The sequence below is a fragment of the Somniosus microcephalus genome, chromosome 25 (assembly GCF_052327205.1).
Source record: "Somniosus microcephalus isolate GS21.2 chromosome 25, FLI_Smic_1.0, whole genome shotgun sequence".
NCBI lineage: Eukaryota > Metazoa > Chordata > Chondrichthyes > Squaliformes > Somniosidae > Somniosus > Somniosus microcephalus.
The window spans coordinates 35,310,475-35,336,475 of NC_141011.1; the positions used below are offsets into that span (position 1 = coordinate 35,310,475).

The window sequence follows — 26,001 nt, forward strand, 5'->3', positions numbered from 1 at the left end:
GTGGCCCATATCAGGGGAGACTCCCCTCACACCCGAACTAAGCCCATATCAGGGAAGACTCCCCTCACACACGAACTAAGCCCATATCAGGGAAGACTCATAGAAACATAGAAGATAGGAGCAGGAGTAGGCCATTCGGCCCTTCGAGCCTGCTCCGCCATTCAATGAGATCATGGCTGATCATCCAAATTCAGTACCCTGTCCCTGCCTTCTCCCCATATCCCTTGATCCCTTTAGCCTTAAGAAATATATCCAACTCTTTCTTGAATATATTTAACTAGCTGGGGAGCCCCGCGTTGCGAGGGCAATTTTGGGGCGCTTGGTCTCCCTGCCCCTGTGTGTCCCCCCTCTCCCTGTCATGTCCTCTCCCTGTCCTATCCCTCCCTCCCCTCCCCTGTCTCCCTCCCTCCCCTGTCTCCCTCCCTCCCCTCCCCTGTCTCCCTCCCCTCCCCTCCCCTGTCCCCCTCCCCTGTCCCCCTCCCCCTCCCCTGTCTCCCTCCCCTCCCCCACACCTACCCTCGCCTACCCCCTCCCCCACTCCCCTCTGTCCCTCTCTCCGGCCCCTCCCCCTGCCTAGCGCCTGAGGTCCGGTGCCGTTGCGATAGCGGCCGGGACGGACCGGAGCTGAGGTCCCCCGCGTATCGCGCGGCTGATGGACGGCCGCTGTGGGCGGGCGGGCGGCGCATGCGCGGTCAGTGCGGGCGGCGCAAGCCCCACGCGATTTTCCGAGGCTCGCCCCCCCCCGCGATTTCCCGAGGCTCTCCCCCCCCCCCCGCCGCGATTTCCCGAGGCTCTCCCCCCCGCGATTTCCCGAGGCTCGCCCCCCTCCCCGCGATTTCCCGAGGCTCTCCCCCCCCCCGCGATTTCCCGAGGCTCTCCACCTCCCCCCCCGCGATTTCCCGAGCCTCTCCCCCCCCCCCGCGATTTCCCGAGGCTCTCTTCCCCCCCCCCGCGATTTCCCGAGGCTCTCTTCCCCCCCACCGTGATTTCCCGAGGCTCTCCCCCCCGCGATTTCCCGAGGCTCTCCCCCCCGCCCCCCGCGATTGCAATTTTGGGGCGCGAGGGCAATTTTGGGGCGCTTGGTCTCCCTGCCCCTGTGTGTCCCTCCTCTCCCTGTCATGTCCTATCCCTCCCTCCCCTCCCCTCCCCTCCTCTCCCTCCCCTCCCCTGTCTCCCTCCCTCCCTCCCCTCGCCCACCCCCGCTCCCCCACTCCCCTCGCCCACCCCCACCCCCGCTCCCCCACTCCCCTCGCCCACCCCCACCCCCGCTCCCCCACTCCCCTCGCCCACCCCCACCCCCGCTCCCCCACTCCCCTCGCCCACCTGCACCCCCGCTCCCCCACTCCCCTCTGTCCCTCTCTCCGGCCCCTCCCCATGCCTAGCACCTGAGGTCCGGAGCTGAGGTCCCCCGTGTATGGCGCGGCTGATGGACGGCCGCTGTGGGCGGGCGGGCGGTGCATGCGCGGTCAGTGGGCAATTTTGGGGCGCTTGGTCTCCCTGCCCCTGTGTGTCCCCCCTCTCCCTGTCATGTCCGCTCCCTCTCCCTGTCCTATCCCTCCCTCCCCCTCCCTCCCCTCCTCTCCTCCTCTCCCTCCCTCCCCTCCTCTCCCTCCCTCCTCTCCCTCCCTCCCCTCGCCTCCCCCGCTCCCCTCTGTCCCTCTCTCCGGCCCCTCCCCCTGCCTAGCGCCTGAGGTCCGGAGCTGAGGTCCCCCGCGTATCGCGCGGCTGATGGACGGCCGCTGTGGGCGGGCGGGCGGCGCATGCGCGGTCAGTGCGGGCGGCGCATGTGCGGGCGGCGCGAGCGCCCCGCGATTTCCCGAGGCTCGCCCCCCCCTGCGATTTCCCGAGGCTCTTCCCCCCCCCCCGCGATTTCCCGAGGCTCTCCCCCCCCGCGATTTCCCGACGCTCTCCCCCCCCCCGCGATTTCCCGAGGCTCTCCCCCCCCCGCGATTTCCCGAGGCTCTCCCCCCCCCGCGATTTCCCGAGGCTCTCCCCCCCCCCCCTATTAAATTGTTATTTAATTCCCTAACACATCATTAAAATATTTACCTTAGTTCCCTAACACACAGAAAGTGTGGGGGAAAAAATTGTGAAAAATCAAGATGGCGGCCACTCACCTCGGTTCAGAAGGATAAGGCCCGCCCACACACGCACCGATTGGTCGACTGGTCAGGTCACCGAAGCGTAGGATTGGTCAATCGTCGAGTCACTCGACACTCAACTGTAGGAAGGAACCCGCCGTCCGATTGGTGGACCTCGACGTCACACGGTCGCTAATGAGATGCTAATGAGCGGAACGCTGAACGTTTTTGGGATACCGCGGGCGGGATTTTTGTCCGGCCGAAACGTAAATACGCCTATGACCGGTCCGGAATCGCAAGCTTTCTTTTGAGGCGACGCACGCGTCGGTACGCTCTGTAACTTTCAAACGTATAGAGAACGGACAGACAGACATCGGGACAGACAGAAGAGCCGCTTTATATATATAGATGAACTGGCCTCCACCGCCCTCTGTGGCAGAGAATTCCACAGGTTCACCACTCTCTGGGTGAAGAAATTCCTCCTCATTTCAGTCCTAAATGGCTTACCCCTTATCCTTAGATTATGACCCCTGGTTCTGGACTCCCCGGCCATCAGGAACATCCTTCCTGCATCTAGTCTGTCCAGGCCTGACAGAATTTTATAGGTTTCGATGAGATCCCCTCTCAATCTTCTAAACTCCAGTGAGTATAAGCCCAATCAACACAATCTCTCCTCATACGTCATTCCTGCCATCCCAGGTATCAGCCTGGTGAATCTTCGCTGCACTCCCTCCATTGCAAGAACGTCCTTCCTCAGGTAAGGCGACCAAAACTGCACACAATACTCAAGGTGTGGTCTCACCAAGGCCCTGTACAACTGTAGCAAGACATCCTTGTTCCTGTACTCAAACCCTCTTGCTACGAAGGCCAACATACCATTTGCCTTCTTAACCGCCTGCTGCACCTGCATGCTTACCTTCAGCGACTGGTGCACAAGAACACCCAGGTCTCTTTGCACTTCCCCTTCTCCCAATCTATTGCCATTCAAATAATCTGCCTTCCTGTTTTTGCCACCAAAGTGGATAACCTCACATTTATCCACATTATAGTGCATTTGCCATGTTTCTGCCCAATCACCCAACCTGTCCAAATCGTACTGGAGTTTCACGACATCCTCCTCACAGCTTACCCTCCCACCCAGCTTTGTGTCGTTTGCAAATTTGGAGATATTACATCCAATTCCCTCGTCCAGATCATTAATATATATTGTGAACAGCTGGGGTCCTAGGACCGATCCTTGCGGTACCCCACTAGTCACTGCCTGCCACTCGGAAAATGACCCGTTTATTCCAACTCTTTGCTTTCTGTCCGCCAACCAGTTCTCTATCCAAGTCAATACCTTGCCCCCAATCCCATGTGCCTTAATTTTGCACGCTAATCTCTTATGTGGGACCTTATCGAAAGCCTTCTGAAAGTCCAAATACACCACATCCACTGGTTCTCCCTTATCTATTTTACCAGTTACATCCTCAAAAAATTCCAGTAGATTAGTCAAGCATGATTTACCTTTTGTAAATCCATGTTGACTTTGTCCGATCCTGTCACTGCTTTCCAAGTGTTCTGCTATTACATCTTTTATAATGGACTCTAGCATTTCCCCCACTACCGATGTCAGGCTTACCGGTCTATAATTCCCCGCTTTTTCTCTACCACCTTTTTTGAATAGTGGGGTAACATTAGCTACCCTCCAATCCATGGGTACTGTTCCAGAGTCTATCGAGTTCTGGAAGATGACCAGCAATGCATCTACTATTTCTGGGGCCACTTCCTTAAGTACCCTGGGATGTAGATTATCAGGCCCTGGGGATTTATCGGCCTTCAGTCCCATCAATTTTCCTAACACCATTTCCCTACAAATACTGATTTCTTTCAGTTCCACCCTTTCATCAGACCCTATGTTCCCCGGCATCTCTGGGAGGTTATTTGTGTCCTCCTTTGTGAAGACAGAACCAAAGTATGAATTTAGTTGGTCTGCCATTTCTTTGTTTCCCATTATAAATTCCCCTGATTCTGACTGCAAGGGACCTACGCTTGACTTCACCAATCTTTTTCTCTTCACATATCTATAAAAGCTTTTACAGTCAGTTTTTATGTTCCCAGCTAGCTTACTCTCATATTCTATTTTCCCTTTCTTAATTAATCCCTTTGTCCTCCTTTGTTGAATCCTAAACTGCTCCCAATCCTCAGGATTATTGCTTTTTCTGGCCAATTTATATGTCCTCTCCTTGGATCTTATGCTATCCCTAATTTCCCTTGTTAGCCACGGTTGAGTCACCTTTTTTGTTTTATTTTTATGCCAAACTGGGATGAACAAATTCTGTAGCTCATCCATTCGGTCTTTGAATGTTTGCCATTGCCTATCCACCATCAACCCTTTGAGTGCCATTCCCCAATCAATCCTACCCAGCTCGCTCCTCAGACCATCGTAGTTTCCTTTATTTAAATTGAGGACCCTAGTCTCTGAGTCAACTACTTCATTCTCCATCTTAATGAGGAATTCGATCATATTATGATCGCTCCGACCCAAGGGGCCTCGTACAACAAGATTGCTAATTAATCCTTTCTCGTTACATAATACCCAGTCTAAGATGGCCTGATCTCTGGTTGGTTCCTCGACATATTGGTCCAGAAAACCATCCCGTAAACACTCCAGGAATTCCTCCTCCACAGTATTGTTACTAATTTGGTTGGCCCAATCTATATGTAGATTAAAGTCACCCATGATGACTGCTGTGCCCTTATTGCACGCTTCTTTAATTTCCCTTTTAATGCCATCCCCAACCTCCGCCTTACTGTTTGGAGGTCTATATACCACTCCCACCAATGTTTTTTTCCCCTTAGTATTTCTCAATTCTACCCATACAGATTCCACATCATCAGAGCTAATATCCTTCATTACAATTGTATTAATCCCTTCTTTAACCAGTAATGCTACCCCACCTCCCTTTCCTTTTTGCCTATCTTTCCTGAATATCGAATACCCCTGGATGTTGAGTTCCCAGTCTTGGCCATCCTTGAGCCACGTTTCCGTAATCCCAACCAAATCATATTTGTTTACCTCTATTTGCGCAGCCAATTCGTCCACCTTATTACAAATGCTCCTCGCATTAAGACACAAAGCCTTCAGGCTTGTTTTTTTAACGCTCTTAGACCTATTAGAATGATTATTTACTGTGGCCACGTTTGATTTAAACCGTTGATTTCTCTGACTGCCACTTTTATTTTTCTCCTTCCTATCTTTTGCTTTTATCCTCGTTTCCCTTTCCTCTGTCTCCCTGCTCAGGTTCCCAACCCCCTGCCATTTTAGTTTAAACCCCCCCGAACAGTGCTAGCAAACCTCCCCGCAAGGATATTTGTCTGTTCTGGTTCAGGTGCAACCCGTCCGACTTGTACAAGTCCCACCTTCCCCAGAAGCAGGCCCAGTGATCCAGGAAACTAAAGCCCTCCCTCCTGCACCAACTCTTTAGCCACGCATTCACAGAAATCACAGAAATCACAGAAACCCCACAGTGCAGATAGAGGCCATTTCGGCCCATCGAGCCTGCACCGACACATATCCCACCCGACCCCCGTAACCCCTATACCAACACATGTCCCACCCTATCCCTGTAACCCCACGTATTTAATCCCCCTAACACTAAGGGTCAATTTATCATAGCCAATCAACCTAACCCGCACATCTTTGGACTGTGGGAGGAAACCGGAGCACCCGGAGAAAACCCACGCAAACACGGGGAGAATGTGCAAACTCCACACAGAACAGTCGCCCGAGGCCGGATTCGAACCCGGGTCTCTGGCGCTGTGAGGCAACAGTGCTAACCACTATGCCACCGTGCCGCCCATTCATCTGCTCTATCCTCCTATTCCTATACTCACTAGCACGTGGCACTGGGAGTAATCCAGAGATTACAACCTTTGAGGTCCTGCTCTTTAATCTGCTACCTAGCTCCCTAAATTCTTGCTGCAGGACCTCATCCCTCTTCCTACCCATGTCATTGGTCCCAATGTGAACCACGACTTCTGACTGTTCACCCTCCCCCTTCAGAATGCCCTGCAGCCGTTCAGTGACATCCTTGACTCTGGCACCAGGGAGGCAACAAACCATCCTGGAGTCACGTCTACGGCCACAGAAATGCCTATCTGTTCCCCTTACGATAGAATCCCCTACCACTATTGCTCTCCCACTCTTTTTCCTCCCTTCCTGAGCAGCAGAAGCACTCCTGGTGCCAGGAAGTTGGCTGCTGCTGCCTTCCTCTGGTAAGTCATCCCCCTCAACAGTATCCAAATCGGTATACCTGTTTGAGAGGGGGATGGCCACAGGGGTCCCTTGCACTACCTGCCTGCCTCTACTGCTCTGCCTGATGGTCACCCATTTCCCTTCTGCCTGTGCAGCCCTACCCTGCGGTATGACCAACTCAGTAAACGTGTTTTCCACGACCCTCTCAGCATCACCCAGATCAGGAGAGACTCCCCTCACACTCGAACTGGGCCCATATCAGGGGAGACTCCCCTCACACTCGAACTGGGCCCAGATTAGGGGAGACTCCCCTCACACTCGAACTGGGCCCAGATCAGGGGAGACTCCCCTCACACTCGAACTGGGCCCAGATCAGGGGAGACTCCCCTCACACTCGAACTGGGCCCAGATTAGGGGAGACTCCCCTCACACTCGAACTGGGCCCAGATCAGGGGAGACTCCCCTCACACTCGAACTGGGCCCAGATCAGGAGAGACTCCCCTCACACTCGAACTGGGCCCAGATCAGGGGAGACTCCCCTCACACTCGAACTGGGCCCAGATCAGGGGAGACTCCCCTCACACTCGAACTGGGCCCAGATCAGGGGAGACTCCCCTCACACTCGAACTGGGCCCAGATCAGGGGAGACCCCCCTCACACCTGAACTGGGCCCAGATCAGGGGAGACTCCCCTCACACCCGAACTGGGCCCAGATCAGGGGAGACTCCCCTCACACCCGAACTGGGCCCAGATTAGGGGAGACTCCGCTCACACTCGAACTGGATGTGAGAAAAAAAAGAACAACTTGCATTTATATAGCGCCTTTAACATAATAAGATGTCCCAAGGTGCTTCACAGGAGAGTTACCAACAAAATAATTGACACTGAGACACAAAGAGATATTAGGATATTAAAAAAGATCTTAAGGGATAAAGAAGAAACGCTGGAAATCTGAAATAATAGAAAATTCTGGAAATGTATAGCAGCTCAGTCAGGATGTGAAAGGGAAAAGTTAGATTAGTGTTTGGCTACAGTCCCCTTGCCAGGACTCAGGGTCAGTTCAAAGAGTCACTGACTGAATTGTTAATCTGATTTTCCATGTCACATATTTTCTGAGGAAGAAGTTTCTTGTATAATCACCGAGTCCTCACATTTCTGGTCTCTCGCTGTCTCACTATATGACTATGGTTATTACCAATGCTCCCTGTAATTTTTTTTTGGGTGCGCGGCCCATTCAAAGTTTTGCACATGCGCGGTTATTCCAATTGAAAAGCCGTCGAGCGGCCTGCGCAGGAGCTCCAGGTCGCTGTGCGGCTGCGTAACTTAACGGGAACATTGGCCATTACCCCCTGCACTGTCCTCTCCTGCTTCTCCTAACCTGCCAACACACCATTTGCGCATTCCTGTGCCTCCTTGAATCCTCACTGTGTTGAAATCAAGGCTCATTGATTGTCTTCGCAAACTCTTCCTTTCTCAGGATCAAAAATCTGTGAAACTCTTCACCTCCCTCAGTCTGCCTTCCTACAATCCACACCTTTGAAACCCCAAGCATATGCCAACTAATCACCAATTCCTGATTTACCCTATTTTCTCTCCTACTCTTTGTAATCGTGATGGTGCCCAGCACTGTGGGTCTTCACCCTTTATCTGGGTTTCTGAAGAGTGATTGATTCAGTTATTTAAAAAAATTACATTTTTGTAAAGACTTACCTCAGCAATCTCCTCCTGCAGTCTCTCAATCTCACTGTTCTGCTCGTTGATGTAATTAAACAGGGCAAAGTTCCGATCTTCCACTGTCAGAGAAAAACACATCGCAGTCCGAGTTAGGAACAGAAAAGATATTCAGTTCAATCCTTTCAGTTAATGATTTCACAGAATCCTGATCATCGAACCAGTGCCACCAAACTGGGGTCCCCAGACCCTCGATTTCTGACGAAGGGTCATCGACCTGAAACGTTAACCCTGTTTCTCTCTCCACAGATGCTGCCTGACCTGCTGAGTGTTTCCAACATTTTCGGTTTTTATTTCAAATTTCTAACCTTGGTCATTTGCCAGCAGGTTATTTCTGTTACTATAATTCAAACATACCCTGCAATGCTAGCACTGCCACGTTAGTATGGAGGGTCTCTTGGTGTGTTTCCTGCACAGTATTTTTGAAGAGCACGGTTATAACCAGTGCTGGGACTGCTCGAGGCCGGCACTCACTGAAAATTGGCACCAGCGCCCATCAAATTGTGATTTAAAAAGGAATGAAACACTCAGCACTAGGGGACTGCCAGTGCCCAGCTGACCGACATTACCAGACACCCCGCTTCCCCTCCCCCATTCCTCCCCTCCCCCCGCTCGCACCCTCCCCCACCACTGCTCCTGTTCTCCCTGCTCCCCCTCCCCGCCCCCGCTCCCACCCACAGTTCCTTTGTTCTGACTCTGCCACTCAGCTGAAGTCTCTCTCCTCACGATCGCAGTGCTGAAAGTGTTGCCTCACCTTCGATGAACGTTGTCACCATCATGTCCAGGTTGTCCTCCCCGGTCAGCGCTCGGATCTGTTGGAAGGCAGCCTCATACGCCTCCACACTCTCCTCCTTTGCGTCCTTCCTCTTCCTCGCTGAGTCTTCGTGATCTGAGGACAAGATTCAAAGACACCAGTGAATATTATAAGACAGCGTGTGTCCCAACTCTTCGTGATTCCGCAGTCCTCGATTTTCACTACCGAGTCACTCGCAACAACCGGTATACCTCCCATTCAGGAGCAAGGTCTGAGCTCAAAAGCAGGACGTTGAAAAGGCCAGTTAATCGTACTGCTCCATTTAGTTAGATGTCCCAACTTTTTACACAGGCCGCATTGATGAGGTAACGATTAACTTCAGCCCACATCTGAGCTTCTAGTTGTCCACCTGAGATTGCAACTTAAAACTTTTTCTCTTCCTTAATTATCCTCTTGCTGTGCACACTATTTCCCAGCTTCAACAGGAGACGGTGTCACACTGCCAGGTGTGTCACTGTGGTTGTTGTGCCACACAAGACACAACTGGGTACAGTAGTGTACGGGTTATGTTACTGGACTAGTAATCCAGCGAATGTGAGCAAAATCCCACCAGGGCAGTTTGAGAATTTGAATTCAGTTTTTTAAAATCTAGTATCAGTAAAAGTGACCCTGAAACTGTCGGATTGTCATAGAAACCCAACTGATTCATTAATGTCCTTTAGGGAAAGAAACTTGCAGTCCTCACCCGGTCTGGCCAACAGTGCCCAGCTGACCGACATTACCAGACACCCCGCTCCCCCACCCCATTCCTCCCCTCCCCCCGCTCGTACCCTCCCCCACCACTGCTCCTGTTCCCCCACTCCCTCTCCTCCTTGGAGGCAGCGGCGGCAGCAGTGGGACATAAAGGAGAGAGCGGAGGAACAGTGCGGACCTAATCGGAGGCAGTGGGACATAAAGGAGAGCGGAGGAACAGTGCGGACCTAATCGGAGGCAGCGGGACATAAAGGAGAGAGCGGAGGAACAGTGCGGACCTAATCGGAGGTGGCAGCGGCGGTAGGACCTTCCACGATTTCCAAAAAAACCACGGTATGACTTCACAGGACAGCAGATAGGTGATTAGAAGGTGAGTATTAAGGTTTTTTTCTCTCTAAACTGAGACAGTGGTTTAAACTAGGAGCGGGAAACTATAACGTACTGTTTTAAATTCATAGCTTAACTAGTTAAACTAATTAATATAACTATAAATAATCGTTGAATAAAGACTTTATAACTAAATTAAATAAATAAAATAAGGCTAGACTAAGATATGGCAGGGCAGGTTGTGTGTCTGGACTGCAGTATGTGGGAGTTTGTGGACAGCGAGACTGTCCCGAGCGAACACATCTGCAGGAGATGTCTCCATCTCGAATCTCTCCGGCTCAGAGTCATTGAGCTGGAGACACTCCGACACATAAGGGAGAGGGAGGAATTTCTGGACAGTTTTATCCACAATACTATCACACCCCAGAGGAAAGCACAGGTTCAGGAAAGGGAGGGTGTGATTGTTAGGGAGACAGGTAGCGGGGATTTAGGAGAGGTTGAGAAGGAGGTCCCACAGACACTGGTCCTGTCCAACAGGTACGATGTACTCGCTACCTGTGAGGACAAGGAGAGAGACTGCAGGGAGGACAGCCACAATGCAGACCAAGGCACTGTGGCTCAGAAGGCTGTCCAAGGCAGGGGGTGGGGGGGGAGAGCAGAATAGAAATATGGTAGCGATAGGGGACTCTATAATTAGGGGATAGATAGCATCCTCTGCAGCCAAGAACGAGAATCCCGAAGAGCGTGTTGCCTACCCAGTGCCTGGGATATCTCATGGCGGCTGGAGAGGAACTTGGAAAGGGAGGGGGTAAATCCAGTTGTCGTGGTCCACGTTGGAACAAACGACATAGGTAAGAACAGGGAGGAGGTCCTGCTGTAAGGTTATCCGGAGTTAGGATCTAAATTAAAAAGCAGGATCTCGAGGATAATAATCTCTGGATTATTGCCTGAGCCATGTGCAAATTGGCATAGAAGAAGACAGATCAGGAGAATTAACATGTGGCTAAAGGGCTGGTATGGGAAAGTGGGGTTCCTTTTCATGGGACACTGGCACCAGTTCTGGGATAGGAAGGAGCTGCACCGATGGGACGGGCTCCACCTGAACCGGGATGGGACCTGTGTCCTAGCGGAAAGGGTAGATAGGAAGGTGGCAAAGGCTTTAAACTAGTAAGATGGGGGGAGGGATCTACAAGAAACGTAACCAGCCTAATTATAAACAAAACAAGAAAAGAGAGGAAAGAATAAAGTACAGGAGGACATTGATGGCAAGGGAATAAATAGTTATAGAACAGGAGTCTAAAAAGATGGTTAAACATAAAGTGAGAGGAAATCCTATTAAAAATGAGTTTAACTATCTGTACAGCAATGTACACAGTGTCTGTAATAAAACTGGGGAGCTGGAGGCAATCATGCATTGTGAGGAATCAGACATAGTAGGGATGACTGAGACATGGCTACAGAAAAATCAGGACTGGGAATTAAACATTGCAGGGTATAATATATTTAGAAAAGATAGGGAGGAAAAAGGGGAGTTGGAGTAGCTATACTTATTAGGGATAACATAATGGCAGTAGAAAAAAGTGACGCAGATATCAGCAAGACAAAAATAGAATCCATATGGATAGAGATAAAAGATAATAAAAGAGATAATAAAGCAACAGCGAGAGCGGCCCTGGATGGAGACTGAGCGCGGAGACCGAGGAGTTAAAGAGCGGGGAGAGAGAGAGCGGCCCAGACTCACCGGCGGCAGCAGACAGAAGTAAAAAGTAATCGAAGTGTGACGTCACCAGAAAGCAGGTAGGTGATTGGTTGGTAAGTATTTCTCTCTTTCTCGCTTTTTTCCAAACTTAATTTTTGTGGTTTATAGTTTCTAGGGTCGCTGTTGTGTAGTGGGGAGTGCTAGTAAACAAGGACCCTTGAGTATATCATTTAATTGTAGTGTAATTAGTGGTATTGATTTGATTTAATTTAATTTGAATTAATTAAAGGGTAAGTCATGGCAGCACAGCTTGGCCCCATGGCATGCTCCTCCTGCACTATGTGGGAAATCAGGGACACTTCCTGTGTCCCTGACAACCATGTGTGCGGGAAGTGTATCCAGCTGCAGCTACTGACAGACCGCATTATGGTGCTGGAGCTGCGAATGGATACATACTGGAGCATTCGCGATGCTGAGGACATCATGGATAGCACATTTAGAGAGTTGGTCACACGACAGGTAAAGCCCGCACAGGCAGGAAGGGAATGGGTGACTACCAGGCAGAGTAGTAGGCGCAGGCAGGTAGTGCAGGGGACCTCTGTGGCCATCCCCCTTTCAAACAGATATACCACTTTGGATATTGTTGAGGGAGATGACTTATCGGGGGAAGGCAACAGCAGCCAACTTCCTGGCACCATGGGTGGTCCTGCTGCACAGGACGGGAGGAAAAAGAGCAGGAGAGCTATAGTGATAGGGGATTCTATTGTAAGGGGAATAGATAGGCATTTCTGCGGCTGCAAACGAGACTCCAGGATGGTATGTTGCCTCCCTGGTGCAAGGGTCAAGGATGTCTTGGGGCGGCTGCAGGGCATTCTGGTGGGGGAGGGTGAACAGCCAGTTGTCGTGGTGCATATAGGTACCAACGATATAGGTAAAAAACGGGATGAGGTTCTAAAAGCTGAATATAGGGAGTTAGGAGGTAAATTAAAAAATAGGACCTCAAAAGATAGTAATCTCAGGCTTGCTACCAGTGCCACGTGCTAATCAGAGTAGAAATAGAAGGATATTTCAGATGAATATGTGGCTAGAGGAATGGTGCAAGGGGGAGGGTTTCAAATTCCTGGGACATTGGAATCGGTTCTGGGGGAGGTGGGACCATTACAAACTGGACGGTTTGCACCTGGGCGTGACCGGAACCGATGTCCTAGGGGGCGTGTTTGCTAGTGCTGTTGGGGAGGGTTTGAACTAAAATGGCAGGGGGTTAGGAACCTGTTGAGGGAGACAGAGGAAAGGGAAGCAAGGATAGACAGGAAGGAGAAAAGCAAAAGTGGAAGGCAGAGAAATCAAGTGTGTAAATCAAACAGGGCCACAGTAAATAATAATTCTAAAAGGACTAAGAGTGTTAAAAAATCAAGCCTGAAGGCTTTGTGTCTTAATGCGAGGAGCATTCATAATAAGGTGGATGAATTAGCTGCGCAAATAGATGTAAACGGATTTGATATAATTGGGATTATGGAGACATGGCTCCAAGGTGACCAAGACTGGGAATTCAACATCCAGGGGTATTCAATATTCAGGAAGGACAGGAAAAAAGGAAAAGGAGGTGTGGTAGCATTGCTTCTTAAAGAGGAGATTAACACAATAGTAAGGAAGGATATTAGCTCTGATGATGTGGAATCTGTATGGACAGAGCTGAGAAATACCAAGGGGCAGAAAACGTTAGTGGGAGTTGTATACAGACCCCCAAACAGTAATGCTGAGGTTGGGGATGGCATTAAACGGGAAATTAGAGACGCGTACAATAAGGGTTATCATGGGTGACTTTAATCTACATATAGATTGGGCTAACCAAATTAGTAACAATACTGTGGAGGAGGAATTCCTAGAGTGTATATGGGATGGTTTCCTGGACCAATATGTTGAGGAACCAACTAGACATCAGGCCATCTTAGACTGGGTATTATGTAATGAGAAAGGATTAATTAGCAATCTTGTTGTGCGAGGCCCCTTGGGGAGGAGCGATCATAATACGATAGAATTCTTCATTAAGATGGAGAGTGAAGTAGTTGACTCAGAGACTAGTGTCCTGAATTTAAATAAAGGAAACTACGATGGTATGAGGCGCGAGTTGGCTAGGATAGATTGGGGAACATTACTTAAAGGGTTGACGGTGGATAGGCAATGGCAAACATTTAAAGATCGCATGGATGAACGACAGAATTTGTTCATCCCTGTTTGACATAAAAATAAAACAAAAAAGGTGACTCAACCGTGGCTAACAAGGGAAATTAGGGATAGCTGAGTATTTCCAGCATTTTCTGTTTTTATTTCAGATTTCCAGCATCCGCAGTATTTTGCTTTTGTATCAAACCACTATTGGGCCTATGGATGGGCAATAAATGCTGGCCTTGCCAGAGATGCCCACATTCGGAGAATGAATAAATAAAAACATTTGCCCCTTAGGAGGGCTGTGTCTATTATTAATCTGATGTCTCTGTTGGTGAGATGATTTTTATTATTTTTACCTCGCATGTAGGTGCTGTGTAAAGCCTCATCTTCACTAGACCGTTCCTGTGTTTTAATAGCCATGAACTCCTTCAGCTTCCGGTCATGGTCAATGACTCGCTGAAGTTCCTTCATCTCGGCCGCATGCAGTGCCAGGTCCTTCTCCGCCTTCTCCTTCAGTTGAAGCATCTTCGTCTGTGCCTCATCCCTGCATTAGGTAATTGCAAACTGGTCAGCCAGAGGTTAGCTGTCACCACCTTACACATAAAAAGAAATATTCTCTCTCTCTCTGGAAGATGCTGACTCCTTCCTAAAGCTTGTTTCCATGGATACAGGTCACCCCTCACCACATCATTCTTGGGATGTGGGCATCGCTTGCAAGATCGGCATTTATTACCTATGTTCTAGTTGCCCTTGAGAAGGTGGTGGTGGGCCCTCTTCTTGAACCGCTCCAGTCCGATGCTTTGTAGTGGTTTTTGATACAACCGAGTGGCTCGCTAGACCACTTCAGTGTCAACCACATGCGTTAGTCTAGACAGTGAGTGTCCGTAGGCTATTGGACCTGGGGGGGCATCACAGCTAGGCCAGATCCTGTCGCTTTCCAGTGTCCATCAGGAATCACTAGATAGCGATCAGGACCGGGGTCTCTGGCTGATTTTTCCTGATCCCAGCCTCGGGGTGCTGAGGCCAATTAAAGTGCTTGAATTGCCCGTGATCAGTTAACTCAACACAGACTATGACCTATGATCTTTGCTGCTCTATATGCCGCAGCTACTCATTGGTTTAACTGACCGAGCCTGCAGAGGATTAAGTGCAGACAGTTTCCCTCTTTGTGTTTTAGTTTCCTTGATATCAGGTTGGAACACTGAAGCACAAATAAATTCCGGTGCTGCAGAATTCCGTTTGTCCCATGTTTTCCAACTTGGTCACAACTGTATATAAAAAAAGAGAGCAAGTTGGAGGAGGGGTTAATGGGCTGTTTGGGACGGGATAACCTATAAGCCATTTTTACAGGCTGCATCGACTCCAGTCTCCACAACACACACGGCTTTACTCCTGACTGGAGCAACATCAGGAATTCACATAAATGAACTAGTTCCCGGCATTCCGTACTTCAAAAATCGCCCCGAGCCCCCGGTGTGGTGGAATATTTCAGAAGAATGTTTTGACCCGTCAACTTTCGAGAGAGGGGAGCCGGGCTGAGAGGGGGTGACCCTTGCATGCAGTATCCTCACCTGGCATCGTACGCCGCCGTCGACGTGTCAATCACAGAACCAATTTCCCTCCTAGTCTCGAGAAGTTCCTAATCAAAGTGAGAGAGGCACACAGAATGTCTGTGGTTAGACCACGCGATGGGGAAAGAGGAACGCCAGACTGCTTCTACACAATTACAACAGCTTCTCTGCCCCTTCAGTAAGTGATCGACCAACAACCAAAGGAAGGAACATAGGAACAGGAGGAGGCCATTCAGCCCCTCGAGCCTGTGCTGCCATTCAATTAGATCATGTCTAAAGGAGGGCCGTCTATCTTGTATCTGAATTTGCAACTCAGTGCAGAGCACAGTTTATTTAGTTCCTTTCTGCAGACCCCGGTTCCTCGTTCCAAATCCTGTCCCCTCCTTGGTGGTCTGTGCACAGTCGCTCTTGCATTGGTTGCTCAGAAGTGTGTCCGAGCGGCCCAGCTGGACTTGCCGTCTCTCTGTGCATGGAGAAGTGTCTGCTCTCTGCTCTCCACTTCCCCCACAGCAGCATGGCTGACGTTGGGATCTCCCCCTGTGGCTCTAGACCAGCAAACCAGAGGTCGTGGGTTCAAACCCCACCCCAGCAAGTTGTGAAACTGAATTCAACAAGTCTGATAATTTGTGGGCTGGCACAGGGAAACAAATGGCCAAGAAAGCTGCCGGATTGTCTACACGCGATTCCTCTCCCACCAGTATGTAGGTAACTCTTGATGCTCTCGGGGCAACTAAGGATGGGCAATAAATACTGACCTCGTCATTGTTACCCAAGAATAAATTGAAAAACAAAGCATCATCAATGCAGCTTGCTGTGCAAGGCTGAGTGACAGCTTTGATTAGACACTCAGGGTGCAGACTGGCATCAAAGGTCCCCTCCTGAGGGGTGGGATTGAGGCCCTTGCGCCACTCACCCTGGGCAGCGGTCCCTGACCACCTCACCCTCTGAGCAAAGTGGGGAGCAGGCATGCAGGGGAGAAAAATAACGAAAAGAGAGAAACAAGTGTGATTTTAAGTCCTTACTTTTTCCAGCTTCCTGTGGAGCTGCTCAAACCTCGAGCGCTCAACACGTAGCGTGTCGATCTGCTCCCTCAGCTGCCCGTTCCTCGTAAGCTGTATATTGAATTTCCTCAGGGCCTATAGATGGGGGATAGTAATGACCGTAAATTATTTTATGTGATAGGACAGTCGGGTTGCCAACTCTGGTTGGACATATTCCAGGAGGTTTCGTCACATGACCTCCTGCCTCCAATCGCCCCGCCCCCACACTCCCGCCATTGGTTGCTCAACACATCCATCCTCATGCCGCCCCCCCTGTGATTTCATAACAGACCCGACACCAGGCGGCGGGTGAGACATTTAAGATAATTAAATGCTTGTTAAACACTTGTTAACTACTATTTTGCCAGCCTTTTTCTTGTTTAACGAGGTTCCCATCGTTCGGAGATCATGTTAGGTAAGTAGGTCGGGTTCTCTATATCTCTCCATTGCTGTGAATAGGGGACAGCTGCAGAAGTGGTATGAAAGCTACCATTTCGCAGCTGGTCACTTTCCAATGTCAGAAGTTTGAGCCTTCAGGTCTTGGAAGACACTTTTGAGCTGTATGCAGTTTGGAAGTGTTTGGAGTAAACTCTCTATCCACTGTCACCTCCTTGGAGCAAGCTCTCTCCCCATTGACAGATTGCTGCTGTCATCTCAACTTCAGCTGCCATCTATTCCAGCAACGTCGGTGCCCTTGACAAAAATCTCACCTTAGTCCTCTGAATCCCTCCATGATCAGCCCCAACACCAGCAGCACCAGGCACACCAACATCACCAACAACAATTTCAACCGTCTCCGCAATCACCTGATGCTGCACTGGACACAGGGCATCAGCACCCGACAACATTGCTGCCCGGGAGGCCAGTGATGGCATCACCATGGCCAGATTTACTTCACTTGACGCTGTACACCCTGGCTGCCACATGATGTGCCAGGTTGACACCACCCCATACCAGCACCATAAAGCATCCCTACAATGCCCAAGCCATTCCTTTCACACTCATCAAAATTTGGGGGGGGGGGGGATGGGTGGAAGTTATGTCTCAACATTCACTGAAACTCACGAAGACACTTCCAAAGGTGAGCACAGATCTGTCCAATAAGGTAAAGTGTTGAAAATATAGGGCTGGATTTTGCCAATGGGGAGCTTTTGGAGGTGGAACTCCCACTCGGCGCCGTCGATCTGCCTCCCGACATCGCCCGATCCCCGGGACCAGCGTGGCGTCCTTCCCCATCCGGAAGTCGGCGCAGACCGCGCAGAGAGCGCAAGCAGAAGCGGGGCAAGAGGGCCGGAATCCAAAATAGGCTGAAGAGGGCCCCACACAAACCCTCCCTCCCAAGTATTTTCCTGGCCAACGTCAGGTCACTGGAAAATAAAATGGATGAGATCAAACTTGATCTCTCCTCACAGAAAAGGACAAAGGAATGCTGTGCCATGATCTTCACAGAGACCTGGTTGAACAACGGCATCCCTGACACCACCATCCAGCTAGAAGGACGCATGGTCTTCCGCGCCGACAGAACTGCAGACTCCGGTAAGAGCAAGGGAGGCGGTTTGTGCATCTACACTAACAATGCCTGGTGCACTAACACGGACATAATCGATAGATCCTGTTCGGCTGATTTGGAATTCCTCATGGTAAGGTGCAGACCCTTCTACCTGCCTCGGGAATTCATGGCTGTTATCATCACTGCGGTCTACATCCCACCACACGCTAATGCCAAACTAGCACTGAAGGACCTCTACAGGGCCATCAGCGAACAACAAACTGCGCACCCAGACGGAGCTTTTATCGTCGCGGGGGACTTCAATCACATAAACCTAAAATCTGTACTCCCGAAATTCCACCAGAATGTTTCCTGCCCCACAAGAGGGGAGAACACACTGGATCAAGTTTACACGAGCATTGTAGATGCTTATAAGGCCATTCCCTGCCCCCACCTTGGGAAGTCTGACCACCTCTCCCTGTTTCTAGCCCCGGCATACAAACCGCTCATCAAAAGAGTGAAAACATCAGTGAGATCAGTGAAAGTATGGCCAGAGGGGGCAGTCTCGGAGCTTCAGGATTGCTTCAAACGCACTGATTGGAGCATGTTTGCCCATAATGACATCGAGGAATACGCATCCACAGTGCTATTCTACATCAACAGTTGCATCGAGGTCGTCACGACCCATAAAAATATCAGGACATACCCCAACCAGAAACCCTGGATGAACGGGGAGGTCCGCTCGCTGTTGAAAGCACGCGACGTAGCATTTAAATCTGGCGACGCGGCAGTGCAGCTAGGACCAGCCTAAAAAAGGGTATCAGGACTGCCAAAAGGAAACAGACACTGCAGATTGAGGATCATTTCCACAACAACTCGGACCCCCGGCGCATGTGGCAAGGCATCCAGTCCATCACTGACTACAAGAGTAAAAACACCAGCCCCCCGGTTAGCGATGCCTCCCTTCCGGAGGAGCTTAACAACTTCTACGCTCGCTTTGACAGGGACAACAGAGAGCCGGCTACCAAAGCCTTGCCACCCCCAGAAGACCAGGTGCTCACTCTGTCGACCTCCGACGTAAGGGGTGTTCTACGCGGAGTGAACACACGTAAGGCTGCTAGACCTGATAGCATCCCTGGACGGGTACTCAAGGAATGTGCTGATCAGCTGGCTGATGTCTTCACCGCCATCTTCAATCTGTCATTGGCCCAGGCAGTAGTCCCTACATGCTTCAAGACCGCTACCATTATTCCTGTGCCAAAGCAAACGGCTGTGACGTGTCTGAACGACTATCGACCTGTCGCACTCACACCCATCATAATGAAGTGTTTCGAGAGACTGGTCCTGGCTCACATCAAAGCCAGTGTTCCTGCCTCTCTTGACCAACACCAGTTTGCCTATCGTGCAAACAGATCAACGGAGGATGCAATCACAACTGCTCTACACTCTGCATTGAATCACTTAGACGGTAAAGAGACCTACATCAGAATGCTGTTCATAAACTACAGCTCAGCATTCAACACTATCGTCCCCAACAAGCTGGCCACCAAACTCCACACTCTTGGCCTGAACACTTCCCTTTGCAACTGGACCCTGGACTTCCTAACAAACAGACCCCAGTCTGTCAAATTAGGTAACCACACCTCCCCCTGCCTGACCCTGAACACGGGGGCCCCACAAGGATGTGTGCTGAGCCCCCTCCTCTACTCCCTCTTCACCCACGACTGTGTGGCTGTTCATGGTTCCAACACCATCATCAATTTTGCGGATGATACCACGCTGGTAGGCCAGATCACCAACAACGATGAGTCAGCCTACAGGGAGGAGGTCCAGCATCTCGTGAAGTGGTGCGCCGATAACAACCTGGCCCTTAACATCAAGAAAACCAAGGAAATCATTGTGGACTTCAGGAAGTCTAAAGGCGGAAGTCACACCCCCATCCACATCCATGGGGCTGTGGTGGAAAGGGTGGACAGCTTTAAGTTCCTCGGAGTCCACATCACGGAAGACCTCTCCTGGTCCCTCAATACCTCCTCTTTGGTGAAGAAGGCCCAGCAGCGCCTATATTTCCTAAGGAGGCTGAAGGGATGTAACCTGTCACCCCTGATCCTCTCTAACTTTTACCGCTGCACAATAGAGAGCATCCTGACAAACTGTATCACAGTATGGTATGGCAGCTGTAGCTACTATGACCGGAAAGCCCTGCAGCGGGTAGTCAAAACTGCCCAACGCATTACCGGCACCCGGCTACCGACCATAGAGAACATCTACCAGAAACGCTGTTTACGGAGGTCACTGACCATCATCAAAGACCCTACCCACCCCAGCCACAGTCTGTTCGCCCCCCTGCCATCTGGGAGACGCTACAGATGCATTCGCACCCGAACGACCAGATTTAGGAACAGCTTCTTTCCCAGGGCTGTCATCCTACTGAACTCCACAAATAAACTCTAAAGCCTGCACATCTGCCAATGCACTTTATTATGTTTATGTTAATGTATTACAAGCCAAATGAATGTTGAATGTTTAAATGTCTTAATCTAAATGTACACTCTCGGGAGCCGCAAGCCTACATTTCGTTGTACTGCACTTGTGCACTAACAATGACAATAAAGTTGATTATTATGATTATGATTTAGTCCCGCCTCCATCGACTTCTGGCCAACCCACGCTATTTTCCCTTGATTGACCTTGTTAAGTCCACCCAGCGGGCGAGTTTAACAAGCCCTATTAACGTAAAATCATTTGGAGAGTGCGGGCTGCAGTAGGCAGCAGGCTGGGACCGCGACACTGAGTCCGGCTGCCTCGGACCCGACTCAGTCGGCAAAATCACGACCTTTGTTACCTGTTTGGATGATTCTTGACCATGAGTCAAACAGCCAACTTTCCCCATCTCCAATATTTTAACAACTAATAAATAAAAGTGCTCAAAGAAAATGAAAGCAAAATGAAATAATATGAATTAAACTATAGATGAACCTTTTAATGCTGAAAGCTACCTCAGGCTATGACCAGCTGGTGGAAGGAATCGGAATAATTCCCCTCGTGGAAAGTGGAAAAGTGTTGTACACTTTAGTAGCAACACTTCTTACTGCAAGCATAAAAATTCACAACCAGGTAAAAGGGACCCCTGGTTCCATCATGACTGTCCAGCAAAGTTCTGAGCATTAAAAGCAGGGGATCCCTGGTCCGTGTTGTTAGCTGGGCAGCAATTGAGACACTACAACTGGCATCAATGACCCTGGGACCAAAAAACAATACCCAGCCAGGGTTCCCACTCGTCATCAGGATCCAGTGGGTTCGCCAACCTCGGTTGGATGTATTCCGGGATGTTTCATCGTGAGCCAGAGTTACATTTGGTTGCTATCGGAAAATGAGACAGCATTGACTTTACGGTAGTATTGTACGTCGCAGCACTGGGATACCAATAAGATGGTTGGGAGAGGGCAGGCGTGTGTTGCCGTGACATTTCAAACAGTCTCCAGGAATGTACGAAACTAATGAGATAAGATAAATCTGATTTACCGTTCAATATTCGTCTTGAGAATTTCCTATGATTTTTCTCCCGGATTGCTCACAGCAGTGTCCGGGAAATTAATCTTGAATTCCTATCCAGTGATCCCTGCTGGAAAGTGCCCAGCTGCGATACCCACTATGCTCAAAGGTCCTGTCGACGCACAGTGTCTGGGGTCACACATGAAGATGGCCAATCCCAATGGAACTGAACCCCAATAAGAGCCGCGTAGACAGAGAGAGAGTCAATTTGGGAATTTAAAAGCAGTCCCTCTCTAACTGTATCTGAGCTTGTCGTTTCGGATATTTTTGGTCTCACCAACTCCTTATTCTAAATTCACATCAGTATTTCACAACATCATGTCGACAGCATTTTACCTCCACTAATTACTGACCTTTTCCTACTCCCTGGTCATGTTCTGAGATTCCTTACCCTGCCAAGCCTGTCCTCCATGATCCCAGAGTTCTTCTCCACCTGTTCATTCATCACTTGAACATTAACTCCTTTTTTCAACCCCTTCTTCTGCTCAAAGATTTTCTGCTCCAACTTCTTTATCTGTATTAAAAGGGTTTCAACAAAAAGATATCTGTAACAAACATTAGTTTACAGAATAAGAAATAACCATAGATACCACAAACACACACCCGCATATAGAGACACACACACTGATACACACCTGCATATAGACACACACACACTGAGACACAACCGCATATAGAGACACACACACACTGATATACACCCGCATATAGAGACACACACACTGATACACACCCGCATATAGAGACACACACTGATACACACCCGCATATACAGACACACACTGATACACACCCGCATATACAGACACACAAACATACCCACATATACAGACACACAAACACCCGCATATAAGAACATAAGGAATAGGAGCAGGATTAGGTCATTCGGCCCCTCGAGCCTGCTCCGCCATTCAATAAGATCATGGCTGATCTTCTACCTCATCTCCACTTTCCTGCACTATCCCCATATCCCTTGATTCCCTTAATATCAAAAAATCTATCGATCTCTGTCTTGAATATACTCAACGACTGAGCCTCCACAGCCCTCTGGGGTAGAAAATTCCAAAGATTCACCACCCTCTAAGTGAAGAAATTTCTCCTCAGCTCAGTCCTAAATGGCCGACCCCTTATTCTGAGACTGTGACCCCTGGTTCTAGACTCCCCAGCCAGGGAAACATCCTCCCTGCATCTACCCTGTCAAGCTCTGTAGGAATTTTGTATGTTTCAATGAGATCACCTCTCATTCTTCTAATCTCTAGAGAATATAGGCCTAGTCTACTCAATCTCTCCTCATAGGACAATCCCCATCCCAGGAATCAGTCTGGTGAACCTTCGTTGCTCTCCCTCTATGCCAAGTATATCCTTCCTTGGGTAAGGAGACCAAAACTGTACACAATACTCCAGGTGTGGTCTCACCAGGGCCCTATATAATTGCAGTAAGACGTCCTTACTCTTATACTCAAATCCTCTTGTAATAAAGGCCAACACTCGCATATACAGACACACATACACTCGCATATACAGACACACACACTGATACACACCCGCATATACAGACACACACGCACACTCACATATACAGACACTCACGGATACAGGGCGGCTATTAAAATGGACTGGGTGAAATACACACTCTATTCCCGCACCTTCCCATGTTTTCAAGCCTGGCTATCCAGGCATCTGTAGCACCCGCCTGAGTCAGATGGTAAACAAAGGACCTGTTACGTCAATGGGGCCCAACCCCAGCTTAGCCGGGAGAACGGAGCCCCCCACAGAGGCTGCCCCGGCAGATACATCCCGGTCCCGACGCCAAAGAGGCATTAAACCCTCCTTTGTTGGGTCAGGAAGAGCAGGAGTGTAGGCCTCTCGTGGCCTGGAGCCCCCCCTCCTTGCCTTCACCCCCCACCCCCAGTATGGTTCAACTCTCCTCTTCCCCCAGCCTGAACTCTATCCCCACCCCCCCCAGCCTGGACTCTATCCCCACCCCCCCAGCCTGAACTCTATCCCCCCCCCCCAAGCCTGAACTCTATCCCACCCCCAACCTGAACTCTATCCCCACCCCCCCAGCCTGAACTCTATCCCCACACCCCCCAGCCTGGACTCTATCCCCCCCCCCCCCCAGCCTGAACTCTATCCCCCCCCAACCTGAACTCTATCCCCACCCCCCCAACCTGAACTCTATCCCCACCCCCCCAGCCTGAACTCTATCCCCCCCCAGCCTGAACTCTATCCCCCCCAACCTGAACTCAATCCCCACCCCCCCAGCCTGAACTCTATCCCCCCCCAACCTGAACTCAATCCCCACCCCCCCAACCTGAACTCTATCCCCACCCCCCCCAGCCTGAACTCAATCCCCACCCCCCCCAGCCTGAACTCAATCCCCACCCCCCCAACCTGAACTCTATCCCCACCGCCCCCAGCCTGAACTCAATCCCCACCCCCCCCAGCCTGAACTCAATCCCCACCCCCCCAACCTGAACTCTATCCCCCCCCAGCCTGAACTCTATCCCCACCCCCCCAACCTGAACTCTATCCCCACCCCCCAGCCTGAACTCTATCCCCACCCCAGCCTGAACTCTATCCCCACCCCCCCAGCCTGGACTCTATCCCCCCCAACCTGAACTCTATCCCCACCCCCGCAGCCTGAACTCTATCCCCCCCAACCTGAACTCTATCCCCACCCCCCCAGCCTGAACTCTATCCCCACCCCCCAGCCTGAACTCTATCCCCACCCCCCCAGTCTGAACTCTATCCCCCCCCAGCCTGAACTCTATCCCCACCCCCATGGCCTGAACTCTATCCCCACCCCCCATGGCCTGAACTCTATCCCCATCCCCCATGGCCTGAACTCTATCCCCATCCCCCATGGCCTGAACTCTATCCCCCCCCAGCCTGAACTCTATCCCCATCCCCCATGGCCTGAACTCTATCCCCATCCCCCCTAGCCTGAACTCTATTCCCACCCCCCATGGCCTGAACTCTATCCCCCCCCCATGGCCTGAACTCTATCCCCACCCCCCATGGCCTGAACTCTATCCCCCCCCATGGCCTGAACTCTATCCCCACCCCCCATGGCCTGAACTCTATCCCCACCCCCCCAGCCTGAACTCTATTCCCACCCCCCATGGCCTGAACTCTATCCCCAGCATGAACGCTATCCCCACCCCCCATGGCCTGAACTCTATCCCCATCCCCCCAGCCTGAACTCTTATCCCCCCACCCCCCATGGCCTGAACACTATCCCCACCCCCCTAGCCTGGACTCTTCCCTGCTCCGGCAAATCACTGACTGCCCCAGGATTGCTGTTCTCTTGGGCCTGGAGCGTGGCCTCTGGGCTGCCCGACTTTCTGCCGCTTCCCACCAACTTCCCTCGTGCTTTGGGTGGTAAATCAGCCAGCAGTAGCTAATGAGGCCCAGCCGTTACAATCGTCTGAACCTCCCACTGCCACTCCTGGATGTTCTGGCCGCTCACTAGGCCGTTTTCCCATCCAGGAATTCCAAATCCCCCCAGCAAGTCCTGAGTGACCCTCATCTCTACCTCCAGTTCCAGGACCGTGATCATTTGTTTCTCACTGGCAATCTGTTCCTCCAGCTTGTCCTGGTAGCTCAGCATTCTCTGAACACTTTCCAAGTTCTCCTGGTCCTGCAGCTGGTTGCGTTTACTGTCTAAAAGCCGTAGGTTCAATGTCAGCTCCTCACGCTCCTTCTCCAGATTCTCAATTTCCGCCCTGGTAGAACCAGAAAGGTCAGGAATCATTAGACTTTTGTAAATTGTGACTCAGAAATTAGACTGATTAGCGGCTTCTAAACCTGTTGACAGTGCTCCGGACTTATTTAAAAATGAACTATCACCATCCAATACTCCCAGGGCAGGTACAGCACAGGTTAGATACAGAGTAAAGCTCCCTCTGCACTGTCCCATCAAATACTCCCAGGGCAGGTACAGCACGGGTTAGACACAGAGTAAAGCTCCCTCTGCACTGTCCCATCAAATACTCCCAGGGCAGGTACAGCACGGGTTAGGTACAGCGTAAAGCTCCCTCTGCACTGTCCCATCAAATACTCCCAGGGCAGGTACAGCACGGGTTAGACACAGAGTAAAGCTCCCTCTACACTGTTCCTTCAAACACTCCCAGAGCAGGAATAGCATGGGTTAGATACAGTGTAAAGCTCCCTCTACACTGGCCCATCAAACACTCCCAGGACAGGAATAGCACAGGTTAGTTACAGAGTAAAGCTCTCTCTACACTGTCCCATCAAACACTCCCAGGACAGGAATAGCACGGGTCAGACACAGAGTAAAACTCCTTCTATATCGTCCCATCAAACACTCCCAGGGCTCATACAGTACAGTTTAGATACAGAGTAAAGCTTCCTCTACACTGATCCATCAAACACTCCCAGGGCAGGTACAGCATGGGTTAGATACAGAGTAAAGCTCCCTCTACATTATCCCATCAAACACTCCCAGGGCAGGAACAGCATGGGTTAATATTGGTTAAAACTACCCACCGCCCCCCCACCTTTATCCCAGCTTCAAAAGAGACCCCCAATTCTGATTGCTCTGGTATTTTTGAAGGAGATTGAATAATTGG

General features: G+C 50.5%; 1 protein-coding gene across 2 annotated transcripts in view; it reads right to left on the reverse strand.

Annotated features, from left to right (window-relative positions):
• odad1 (outer dynein arm docking complex subunit 1) overlaps nucleotides 1-26,001 on the reverse strand; it is a 42,751-nt gene that overhangs the window by 12,695 nt on the left and 4,055 nt on the right. For both annotated transcript variants that reach the window (XM_085967187.1, XM_085967188.1), the window contains exons 4-10: nucleotides 24,945-25,134; nucleotides 21,798-21,920; nucleotides 16,345-16,458; nucleotides 15,323-15,390; nucleotides 14,108-14,295; nucleotides 8,804-8,938; nucleotides 8,029-8,111 (exon numbers count right to left, since the gene is read on the reverse strand). In XM_085967187.1, the coding sequence (XP_085823313.1) occupies nucleotides 8,029-8,111; nucleotides 8,804-8,938; nucleotides 14,108-14,295; nucleotides 15,323-15,390; nucleotides 16,345-16,458; nucleotides 21,798-21,920; nucleotides 24,945-25,134 (901 nt within the window). The remainder of the gene's footprint in view (nucleotides 1-8,028; nucleotides 8,112-8,803; nucleotides 8,939-14,107; nucleotides 14,296-15,322; nucleotides 15,391-16,344; nucleotides 16,459-21,797; nucleotides 21,921-24,944; nucleotides 25,135-26,001) is intronic.